The sequence below is a fragment of the Leucoraja erinacea genome, chromosome 5 (genome assembly GCF_028641065.1).
Source record: "Leucoraja erinacea ecotype New England chromosome 5, Leri_hhj_1, whole genome shotgun sequence".
Classification (NCBI taxonomy): Eukaryota; Metazoa; Chordata; class Chondrichthyes; order Rajiformes; family Rajidae; genus Leucoraja; species Leucoraja erinaceus.
Window position 1 is genome coordinate 97400830 of NC_073381.1, and position 12860 is coordinate 97413689.

Sequence of the window (12860 nt, forward strand, 5' to 3'; positions counted from 1 at the left end):
GAACGTGCAAACTCCACACACAGGCAGCTGCGGAGGACAGGATCGAACCCGGGTCTGTGGAATTGTGAGGCAGAAGCTCTATTGACTGGGAGGTGGGACTCGCTGCCTTCTATTGAACCAATGCCCGTCAGAACCTCAAACACCTTGGCAGTAAGGAAAGACCTGAGCGTCAGCACTGATTCTGATTGGGAATTCTGGGATTGGCCGTGGAGGACGGAGAGGAGAGGAGAGGAGAGGGGGTTAGAGGCGGGTCTAAACAGGGGGCGAGGTAGTCACAATGAGAGAGGCAGCAGTGTGGAGCTAGGTGCAGCATTCCTCCTTGGGGCTGTGCTTGTCTTCCTGCCTTGACCTCTTCCGCTGCCGGACCGCCCGCTCGACCACTCCGCTGCCCACGTTCAAGAGTAGCGCCATCCAGGCCAGTCCGACCACGATCCACACCCCTGCCAGGCTCCGGTAGATGGGGATGTAGTGCTTGTCCGGGTCCGTGCCTGAAACAAGAGCACGGCACTTAGATCAGTACAGCACGGGACCACACGATGTCCACACACAACAAGGTCATAGAGTCACACAGCACAGTAACAGGCCCTTCAGCCCTACTTGTCCATGCCGACCAAGATGCCCCATCTGGACTAAGTCCCACCTGCCCACATCCCTCTAAACCTTAGGTACACAAAAATGCTGGAGAAACTCAGCGGGTGCAGCAGCATCTATGGAGCGAAGGAAATAGGTAACGTTTCGGGCCGAAACCCTTCTTCTTCAGAAGAAGAAGAAGACGTTACCTATTTCCTTTACTCCATAGATGCTGCTGCACCTGCTGAGTTTCTCCAGCATTTTTGTGTACCTTTGATTTTCCAGCATCTGCAGTTCTTTCTGGAACAATCCCTCTAACCCTTTCCTCTCCATCTACTCTACCTGTCCCAAATGTTTTTTTCATGCTGTTCATAAGTTCTAGGAGCGGTATTAGGCCATTCGGCCCATCAAGACTACTCCGCCATTCAATCATGGCTGATCTATCTTTCCCTCTCAACCCCAATCTCCTGCCTTCTCCCCATAACCCCTGACACCCGCCTTAAAAATATCCACTGACTTGGTCTCCACAGCCTTCTGTGGCAATGAATTCCACAGATTCACCACCCTCTGACTAAAGATCGTACCTGCTTCAACTATCACCTCCGGCAGCTCATTCCACACACCCACTACCCTCTGTTTGAAAAAGGTTTCCACACAGGTTCCTATTAAATCTTTCCCCTCTCACCTTAAACCCATGTCCCCTTGTTTTTGATTCTCCAACCCTGCATGAAATACTCTTTACTACACATTAGTGCTATCTATTCCCCTCATGATCTTGTACACCTTAATACGATACCCCTCATCCTCCTATGCCACACGGATTCAAATAAATGGGCGTTAGCATCTCTGAAGAATTTCTCTTCCAGCTTTCTAACCCCCACCCCTCCCAACCCCACTACAATCAGTTTGACAAAGTATCCCGATCCGAAATGTCACCTATCCATATTCTTCAGAGGTGCTGCCGCTGGGTTACTCCAGCACTTTGTGCCTCTGTTTTGCAAACCAGCATCTGCAGTTCCCTGTGTCTCCATGATGTCATATTAAACTAATCTTATCTGCACGTAGCAAGCATTTTCAGAAATCCATTCAGATTTCCGATGGCTACGGAAATGCTTTATTAATGGTTCCCTCTTTTATTTATTTAAGATCATTATTCTACAGATACCAGGCAGAAAGATGTCAACTTGCCTTGTAAATCTGCTTTAAACCTTCCCCATCACACAAACCAACCTCCCTTCCATTGACTCCATCTACACCTCACGCTGCCTCGGCAAGGCCAGCAGCATCATCAAGGACGAGTCTCACCCTGGCCACTCCCTCTTCGCCCCTCTCCCATCAGGCAAAAGGTACAGAAGTGTGAAAACGCACACCGTCAGATTCAGGGTCAGTTTCTTCCCAGTTGTTAATAGGCAACTGAATCATCCTACCACAACCAGAGAGCAGTGCTGAACTACTATCTACCTCTTTGGTGACCATCGGACTATCCTTGATCGGACTTTACTGGATTTTATCTTGCACTAAACATTATTCCCTTTACCATGTATCTGTACACTGTGGACAGCTCGATTGTAATCATGCGTTGTCTTTCTGCTGACTGGTTAGCACGCAACAAAAGCTTTTTACACATTTACCTCGGTACACGTGACAATAAACTACACTGAACTAAACATTTTCCCACCCATGCAAAACCATTGGTGTATCGTGGAGGGAGTGGGCGACGGTCACAGGAACAAAGGGCAGATGAGTAGAACAGGGGTTTTATCTACCGCACCCTACAGGTTGGCTGCGGGAGACCCCCCCCCCCCCCGGGGCAAGAAGGTGGGCGGGCGAGGAGAGGGACGACGGTTCACGGGATGATCCAGACGGAGGGGACGGCTGCAACGGGCCTTGATGGCCAACTGTAGCTGGGACTTTGGAAATGGAGACAAAACCCGGCCGTTCTTGCATACGGACTCAGTGGACTGTTTACATACATTCTGTACACAATCTGGGATTGTGTTTACGTGCGGCAATAATCTTACTGCACTGTATGCATAAATAGAATCTCAATGTACCTTTGGCACGGTGGCGCAGTGTAGGGTCGCAGTCTTATGCCCCTGTCCCACTTAGGAAACCTGAACAGAAACCTCTGGAGACTTTGCGCCCCATTCAAGGTTCCCGTGCAGTTCCCGGAGGTTGCAGGTGGTTGCCGGAAGTTGCAGGTAATGGAAGCAAGTAGGGAGACTGACAAAAACCTCCGGGAACCTCTGGGAACCGCACGGAAACCTTGGATGTGGCGCAAAGTCTCCAGAGGTTTCCGTTCAGGTTTCCTAAGTGGGACAGGGGCATTACAGTGCTTGTAGCGCCAGAGACCCCAGTTCGATCCTGTCTGTATGGAGTTTGTACATTCTCCCCGTGGCCGCAAGGGTTTACTCCGTGATATCCGATTTCCTCCCACACTGCAATGACGCCCAGGTTTGTAGGTTAATTAGCTTGGTGTAAGTGTAAATTGTCCCCAGTGTGTGTCGGACAGTGTTAGTGTGCAGGGATCGCTGGTCGGCGTGGACTCAGTGGGCCGAAGGGCCTGTTTCCGCACTGCATCTCTAAAGCTAAAACTAACCATTGAGCCATGGGGCATCTGGTCATACCTACAACATAATCACCAAATCCAATGGTGCTGAGGGTGATGAAGGCAAAGTAAAAGCTCTCTCCGTAGGTCCAATCTTCTACGTAACTGAAGATCAGCGGTGGAAACACCAGGATGATAACCGTCCCAAACGTGAAGAAGAATGTCACTGTCAAAATCTTCATTGCTTGCTGCAGGGGAAGAGACAACAACTGTACAAAATCATGAGAGGAATAGATGGGGTAGATGCACAGAGTCTCTTGCCCAGAGTAAGTGAATCTAGGACCAGCGGACATAGGTTCAAGGTGAAGGGGAAAAGATTTAATTGGAATCCGAGGGATAACTTTTTCACACAAAGGAAAGTGGGTGTATGGAACGAGCTGCCAGAGGAGGTAGTTGAGGCTGGGACTATCCCATCGTTTAAGAAACCAGTTATACCGGTACATGGATAGGACAGGTTTGGAGGGATATGGACCAAGCGCAGGCAGGGTGGACTAGTGTAGTTGGGACATTGTTGGCCGGTGTGGCAAGTTGGGTCAAAGGGCCTGTTTCCACGCTGTATCTCTTAGAGTCAGTAGACACAAAAAGCTGGAGTAACTGGCAGCATCTCAGGATAGAAGGAAAGAGTGACGTTTCTGATCAACACCCTTCTTCAGGCCCGTCTCGAGCCGAAACGTCACCCGTTTCCTTCTCTCTAGAGAGGCCGCCTGTCCCGCTGAGTTACTCCAGCATTTTGTGTCTGTCTTCGGTTTAAACCAGCATCTGCAGTTCCTTCCTACACACTTTGTTAGAGCCACATAGAATGGAAGCAGGCCCATCGGCTCAACTTAGCCACGCCATCCCATAATACCAATCTACCCCAGTGCCACCTACCCGCGTTTGGGTCATATCCCTCGAAACCTGTCCTATCCATGTACCTGTCCAAATGTCTTTGAAATGTTCTTATAGTCCCAGCCTCAACTACCTCCTCTGGCAGCTCGTTCCATACACCCACCACCCTCTGTGTGAAAATGTTACCCCTCAAATTCCTATTAAATCTGTCCTCCCCTCCCTTAACCTTAAATCTATGCCCTCTGGTTCTCGATTCCCCTACTCTGGGAAAGAGACTCTGTGCATTCACCCGATCTATTCCCCTCATGATGTTTTTACACCTCTGTAAAATCACCCATTATTCTCCTGTGCTTCAGGGAATAAAGTCCGAGCCTGCTCAACCTCAATATCTCAATTAATAGCTCATTTTCTGCAAACATTTTGTGACATTTAAAATAAGAGTCTTTGCACCCCGTCTAAACCCTTCCCATCCTAATGTCCAATTGCCCACCCATCAGCTTTTCACTGTATGTGTAGGAAGGAACTGCAGATGCCGGTTTACACCGAAGACAGACACATAGAAACATAGAGAATGGGTGCAGGAGTAGGCCATTTGGCCCTTCGATATGATCATGGCTGATCATCCAGAATCAGTACCCCGTTACTGCTTTCTCCCCATATCCCTTGATTCCATTAACCCCAAGAGTTATATCCAACTCTCTCTTGACTATATCCAATGAATTGGCCTCCACTGCCTTCTGTGGCAGAGAATTCCACACATTCACAACCCTCTGGGTGAAAATGTTTTTCCTCATCTCAGTCTTAAATGGCCTACCCCTTATTCTTAAACTGTGACCCCTGGTTCTGGACTCCCCCAAGATCGAGAATATTTTTCCTACATCCAGCCTGTCCAATCCCTTAAGAATTTTATATGTTTCTATTAGACTCTGCAAGATTCTGTAAGATACAAAATGCTGGAGTAACTCAGCGGGACAGACAGCATCTCTGGAGAGAATGAATGGGTGACATTTTGGGTGGAAACCCTTCTGTCTATTGTTTATTGTTTACTGACTATCTGTTTATTGTTACGGACAGAGACCCCCATTTGTCGCTCGGATGTTATGCTCACCCTGGAATTTCTTGACTGCTGGGCATTTCTCTCCAGCCTCTTTAAATGACCATTCATACTTCCCCCGAGGTGCTTCAAAAAAATTAGATTCAAAGGGACTCCAAATAGTGCATAGAACACGCAGAAGACTTGTCCCCCAACTGTGCTGGGAGAGAGATTTCCAAAGCCTGGACAAATGGCAAAAAAAATGGAGTCTAGTTCTCTTTAGCATTCCATCCGCTGTTAAATAGCATTGAAAACTGGGATGGCAGGTAGTGTCGCTGCTTCACAGCGCCAGTGATCCAGGTTCGATTCTGACCTTGGATGCTGTCTGTAGGGATTTTGCACGTTTCTCCCCGTGACTGCGTGGGTTTTCTCCGCATGCTCCGGTTTCCTCCCACATCCCAAAGACGTGCGTTTGTAGGTTAATTGGCCCTCTGTAAATTGCACCTAGTGTGCAGGGAGAGAAATGTGGACTGACCTAGAACTAGTGTGAACGGGTGATCGATGGTCGGCGTGGACTCGGTGGGCCGAATGGTCTGTTTCCGTGCTGTACCTCGAAACTAAATGAAGCATGTCACAATGAGCGATTTCCTTTAGACTTAGATACAGCATGGAAACAGGCCCTTCGGCCCAACTAGTGATCACCCTCTACACTAGTTCTATCCCACGTACTAGGAACATTTTTACAGTAGCCAATTAACCTACAACCCAGCAGGTCATTGGAATGCGGGAGAAATCCGACGCAGGTCACAGGGAGAACATACAAACTCCACACAGACAGCACCCATAGTCAGGATAGAACACGGGTCTCTGGCGCTGTGAGGCAGCAACTCTACCGCTGCGCCACCGTGCAGCCCATCAGCTAACCATCTTTCCAACCAGCTATAATTTCAGTCAAAAACCGAAGTGTATGCGTTGCTTAAAATGACGAGATTGCTCTCCGATCCGGTTTCATGTCTCACTAAGTTGAACTTTGGTCCCACTCAGGAAGTTAAAGTACGAAAATAAAAGCAGAAATCAATGTAATTGCATGTTCTTTGAATAGGGATGCTTACCTATCGTAGTCACCACAGTCCCTGCAAAGAAAAATGAGCTACTGAAGTCCCAGTTGCTTGGGTTAGTGGAGTTTCCTGACGGGTTGACACCTTTCTCCCAAGCGTCGATAATAATCTTAAACAAAGGAGAGATAAAGGTGAATGAAACATCTCCAAAGCCATCTGAAACCTGAAGACATTGCTGAAATTGGTTGCTATTTGTCTGGGGAAATAAATTATATGCAGCAAATATATTATTATAATATTAATATTATACCATGTAGGAAATTTGTGACGCCAGAGATTCCCGTTGTGACATGAGTCACGGCAACCTTCTCCCAACTGCGTCTCGCCATCCCTTTTCCTACTATCCTCCTCCATTCCCCATCATCCCCCCTCTTCACCCTCCCTCTTCTTCCCCTCTTTTCCTCCACTCCCTCCCTCACCTCTCCTTCCCTCTCCTTTCCCCTACCCTCAGTCACTCCCTCCCTCCCTCCGTAACCCCCTCTCCCCTCCCTATGCCCCTCCTATCCCTCTATCCCCCCCCACCTTCCCCACTCCTCACCTCCCACCTATCCCACTACCCCACTCTCCCTCCTCACCTCCCAAACTGCCCTCCGCTCCCTCTATCCCCCACTCCCTACCTCCCCCACTCCCCACTCCTCTCCCTCTATCCGCCTACACCCCAACTCTCCCTCCTCACCTCCCCCACTTTCCCCTCCCTCTCCCCTGTCTATCCCCCTCCTCTCCCGTTTCACAACTCCTCCATATCCCATCACCCTATAATGAAAATGGTGATTTTTTTGTTGTTGTAAATGAAGCCTCTCCGCAAGAATTCGATTCAAATGGGGGGGCAACGTCACTCGCAGCGCAAGCAAGATGGCGGCAAGCACAGCCATTTTTACGTCATCAGCGAAAGACAGTAGTTTTCAAATTCAAAGTTTTGTCAGATTCTTGAACATTTTCATTATTAACTCCTGAAAAAAAGCATGACATTTTCAGATAAGGCCTTTTTTGACTTCACGGGATAAATCACTACTGGAATGTGTAAAATCTTTACCGTTAGCACGTTGTGTTTTCAAGAAGATGTGATTATACACACACAAACACACACATGCACATACAAGATCAGAGTTTTAATAGTTAACTAGACCAAGTGCAGACCCGTTGGGTCTGCTTCCCCAACGCAGCTGTTCCCTACCCGTAGCCCCCACGGGAGGCGTGGTCCTCCAACTCAAGCGGCTCAGGAATCAGCAGTGCGGCTGTTTTTAAATGGTGTCTTTTAGGCGAGATGCGGGCACCAGCAGCCGTTATGGTCGCTGGCCAGCAGGAGGCGACAAAATGAGTGAGTGGGGAGAAGGGGGGGAGGGGGAGAAGGATTTGATTAAAAATGTGTACATAAACACGACGAAATGTAATCAGGAGTGGAAACTTTGAAAGAAAAGTGAAATCTCTACCGAAATGGAAAAGATCTCGGCGATTCTGCGTCTGGATTCGGCGTGGCAAGGAATCAAAGGAAGAAAGGCAGCCGGCAGCCATACATGTAAATGGATCCATTCCGATTGGACATCCCGATTGCGAGCATTGGGCATTGTGACATCACACGATGGAACAAATTAAAAGGCTGAAAGGCAGCCGGACGGTTGCCAGGCGGCAGCCACACAGTTTTAATATATAATGGATAGATAGATAGATACTAGACCAAGTGGGACCCCTTGGGTCCCTGTCACAAGGGAGGCCGAGTGACCACTCACCCATAGCCCCCAACTGTGCTGACATGGCAATAACTTGCAAAAAATCAGATCAATGTGAACACCTCACTCTCACTCTTCAGTCCCCTATTCCCCAGCTCCATTATGTTCCCTCTCCCCACCCTCCACCAACCCCCTCCTCTGCTTCCTCCCCTCACCCCCTCCCTCCCTCTCCCTTCCTCCATTACCTCACCATCCCTCTTCCTACCCCGATCTTCCTCCATTCCCCCTCATCCCCAGCACTCTCACCCCCTCCACTCCACCCTGCCCCTTTTTTCCCCTCTCCTCCTCCCCTCTCCACTCCCTCCCTCACCTCTCCCTCCTTCTCCTTTCCCCTACCCTGTCACTCACTCCCTCCCACCGTAAACCCTCTACTTCCCTGTTCCACTATTCCTCACCTCACGCAGTGCAACAACGACGAACGGGAGTACAGGAGCTCCCGCTAGAAGTTTAAAAACGGGACCCTCAGGTAAGTAACTTACTCTGAGGTTGTATTTTTCCAAATCCTTGTTCTGTTTTGTGCACTCGCAGGATGAACAAGGCAAAACAGGGAAAAAAGGTCGCTCCCCGTTCGACTCCGACGGAACAGGAGAGTTCCATCAGTGGGGGGCGACTGGCGGCACCTGGACCATACATGCTGTGGTCCACAGTTACCGACAGAAATTCCGAGCCGAGCCCAGTACCGCTAGCACAGCCTGAACAACAGCAGCGGGCTGGAGGTAAGGCAAAACGGAAGTCGGACCGGCCGGTATACTCTGACGAATCCGGTGCGGAAGACTCACCGCCCGAGAGCGGCTAAGGTGGCCGCTTCAGCCGTATGGAGAGCTGCTGGGTGTGGTGAACCGCTACGTGGCTACAGCACGAGCGGGGCGGCCGTTGCAGCCTAAGCTGGCGGCCAGCATTGACTACCTGTCGTTTAAACCACTGCAAGAACAGGTAGTCAATGAGGTGTTGGACCTCTACTCGCCTCCTGAGAACTGCGTTTCACTCAATGTACCTGCCATCAATAGTCAAATCTGGGGGTACATTGGGCAGGGTATCAGAACCCAAGAATTGAAACTGCAACGTATACTGAAGCTCCTGACGTCAGCTATTACCTCCTATGCTCGTTCCGTGGACGGGGTACACATGACTACCAATCAGCAAGATACCCTGGCTCTACTGTGTAACACTCAGTAAGAGATCAATACCCTCCGTAAGGAAGCAATAAGACCTGCCCTCAATCCAAAATTTGCAGGACTGTGCAGAACACCGACCTCAGAACCACAGATCCTGCTATTTGGCAAGGACTTGCCCAAACAAGTCAAAAACCTGGAAGAGGAATCCAAAGCATTTGGCCCCATGAGGGAAGGCCCCGGAACGAGCAGAGCCACTCAACCCAGACGGCAGTACCCCATCGCATCCACCAGTCAACGTCAATTTCATGGGACTGGTGAAAGCTCGTTGCCCACATACACGTAAGCCTTTTTTAGGCCAGGACCCAGAGCGGTCCCCATGGAAAATGTGCCCCCCCACCCAGCTCCACCCCGACAGATGAAGAATCAGAAACAGAAGAAAGAAACACACGAATAACTATAGAGGTAGGTGGGTCTGGTTCCTACCAGCACATAAAAAGTGGGGGAACTGTACTAACAGGGAGGAGATTACACCTGTTCATGGAAGCATGGAGGACTATCACACATGATAGTTATATACTTAACAGTATTCGTGGGTACAAAATTGAATTTATTCAAGAAAACATGCCACCAGTTGAGCATGCATCCCAAAGGGGTTTTACCCTCTCACTAAAAGAAAAACTAGAGGGTCAAGCAGAATTGGTGAGGTTACTTACAAAGGTTATCAATGAGAAATCTAAACATGAACCTTTGGAATTTGTCTCAAATATATTTACCACAACCCAAAAAGATGGTGGATGTCGCATCATCATTGACTTAACTACATTAAATACTTTCGTTAAGTATATACACTTTAAAATTGTAACATTTGTAACTGCCAAACAACTGATTTCCAAAGGATACTTTATGGCAAGCATCGATTTAAAAGATGCCTACTATTCAGTACCTATTCATAAGGATCATCGTAGATACCTAAAATGTACCTGGATGGCAGTTCAAAGCATTGCCTAATGGCTATCAGCCCCAAGACTGTTTACCAAGATATTAAAACCAGCCTTGGCAATATTAAGAAAACAAAAACATATTGTCATGGCATATCTTGATGATATTTTGATAGTAGGCAAAACCATGGAATTAGCTATATCAGCTGTGTTAGCTACTAAACATTTGTTTGAAACCTTGGGATTTGTCTTACATCCAGATAAATCTAAGTTGACGCCATCCATAACTATGGACTGTCTGTGATTCACAATTAACTCAGTCCACATGTCTGTAACGTTGCCAAAAGAGAAATCAGCAGAATTGGTACAGACGTGTAACAATTTAATGGTTAACAATCGACCAACCATCCGACAAGTGGCAAGAGTAATTGGGAAACTAGTAGCAGCATTTCCAGCTACACAATTTGGACCTTTGCACTATCAAAACTTACAAAGAGCAAAGGTGGAAGCGTTAAAATGACATGCAGGTCATTTTGGCCGAAACATGAAGTTACCCATTGAAGCAATATCAGAGTTACAATGGTGGATAGAGAACATTTGACATAGTTCCAGTCCTATCGTCATCAATAACCCAATGTTAACTATACAAACGGATGCCAGTGCTCAAGGCTGGGGAACAACTAATACCGTATCCAGCACAGGTGGTAGATAGACTAACCTAGAATCATCACTACTACAGACACTGGGCATAAAGTATTTGGAAATGTTGGGTGCGTTCTATGGTTTAAAAGCATATTGTACAAATATGCACCATTTGCATGTTCGTTTACAGATTGATAATACCACGGTGGTGGCCTATATTAACCATATGGGCGGGATAAAATCGATATCATGTGACAATCTGGCAATGGTGTGTCGATAAACATATTTGGCTATCAGCAACTTACCTACCAGGTAAGCTAAATACAGTGGCAGACACCAGGTCACGCAAGTTCAATGTTAACACCGAATGGATGTTAAATCCTAAAGTATTTGCTGAAATCACAAAGCAATATGGCACACCAGATATCGATCTCTTTGCATCCCGACTGAATCACCAGATACCGATGTATGTCGCTTGGGAACCAGACCCTGAGGCAGCAGCGATAGATGCGTTCGCGCTGGACTGGGGGAACTATTTTTTCTATGTCTTTCCCCCTTCTGCCTCATCAGTCGGGTACTACACAAAATACAGATGGACTCTGCTTTAGGCATTTTGGTAGTACTCGACTGGCCTACACAGCCATGATTCCCAGTGGTCCTTGACAGGGTCATTGAAACACCAATGACCATTCCCAGTAGTCCAGAACTATTGATTCACCCGGTGTCAGGCATAAGTCATCCATCCCATGACAGAAATAACCTACTGGGTTGCAGATTCTGAAAAGACCATTGCTGGACCTGGGATTATATAACAGGACCATGGACAGGATGACAGCGTCCCACCGTATGTCCACCAGGAAACAATACCTCTCGAGCATAAGGAAGTGGGAAACATACTGCTCGAGAACAGGGACAACCTACACATCAACCACTGTAACAAATGTACTGGAGTTCCTGGCCGGCCTCCACCATGATGAAGGACTGAGCTATAGCGCTATCAATGGTGCTAGAAGTGCACTGTCAGCCTACCTAAGACAGGCACCAGGACAACAGGCCAAAGGGTCTCATCCGCTGGTGATCAAACTAATGAGAGGGATCTTCAATTCAAACCACTCAAGACCTAGGTATACCAAGATCTGGGATGTCAGTGTTGTCCTGACATACCTAAGTGGATGGTCACCAGCCAGATCCCTCACTCTGGAACAGCTAATCCTGAAAACGGTCATGCTGATGGCACTAGTCTCAGCACAAAGGGTCCAGTCCCTCCACTTACTCAGACTGGACAACATGGTTATAACACCACACCATATAACATTTACCATTCAGGAGGTGGTAAAGCAGAGCAGACCAAGAACTTCAGGCCTTGTTATGGAATTCCGAGCATACCCACCTGACCCTCGGTTATGTGTCATGACTCATTTGCTGTGATACATCAACACAACAAAAGATTCCCGAGGGAGGGAAAAAGCTCTATAGGTCAGCCACAAAAAACCTCATGGTCGGGTGGCGAGCCAAACCATCTCCAGATAGCTCAAGCAGGTACTGGGAGCTGCTGGAGTGGATACTGATGTTTACACATTCACTCCACCAGGGCAGCATCCATGTCGGTGGCTAAAAGAATGGACGTGCCATTAGACCACATCGTGGCTACAGCGGGGTGGTCCATGGAGAAAACATTCCAATTATTCTACGACAAGCCGTTAGCAGAACCTGTTTTATATGCATCCAGTCTGTCAGCGGCTACAGGCCAACACCCCAACCGTGCGAGGACAACACAGACTTCCTCAACACACTTAACACCTTCTTCAACCGGTTTGAGGAGGACAACACCATCACACCAACAAAATCCCCTCCCTGCCCAGACCATGAAACACTTCACCTGGACCCAGCTGATGTGCGGAGGACCCTACTCAAGGTGAAACCCAGAAAAGCTGCAGGTCCTGACAACATACCGGGGCGTGTGCTCAGAGACTGTGCTGACCAACTTACAGATGTTCTCACTGACATCCACAACACCTCTCTGAGCCAAGCCATCATACCAGCATGCTTCAAAGCCACCACCATCATACCGCTACCCAAGAAATCCCCAGCCTCAACACTGAACGACTACCGGCCCATAGCACTCACATCCATCATGATGACGTGCTTTGAAAGGTTGGTCAAGGCCCACATAACATTCAGTCTCCCCTCTACACTAGACCCATTTCAGTTTGCATACCGTCCCAACCGTTCCACTGATGATGCCATAGCAACAGCACTCCACCTAAGCCTGGCTCATCTG

The 12860-nt window shown here is 48.2% G+C and overlaps 1 protein-coding gene across 1 annotated transcript in view; it reads right to left on the reverse strand.

Moving 5' to 3' along the window:
* Positions 1-200: 200 nt before the first annotated feature.
* kcnk17 (potassium channel, subfamily K, member 17) overlaps positions 201-12860 on the reverse strand; it is a 33494-nt gene continuing 20834 nt past the window's right edge. Inside the window, exons 2-5 of the mRNA XM_055636339.1 lie at positions 6152-6266; positions 5115-5281; positions 3198-3366; positions 201-488 (exon numbers count right to left, since the gene is read on the reverse strand). Coding sequence (XP_055492314.1) covers positions 301-488; positions 3198-3366; positions 5115-5281; positions 6152-6266 — 639 coding nt within the window. The 3' untranslated portion in view covers positions 201-300. The remainder of the gene's footprint in view (positions 489-3197; positions 3367-5114; positions 5282-6151; positions 6267-12860) is intronic.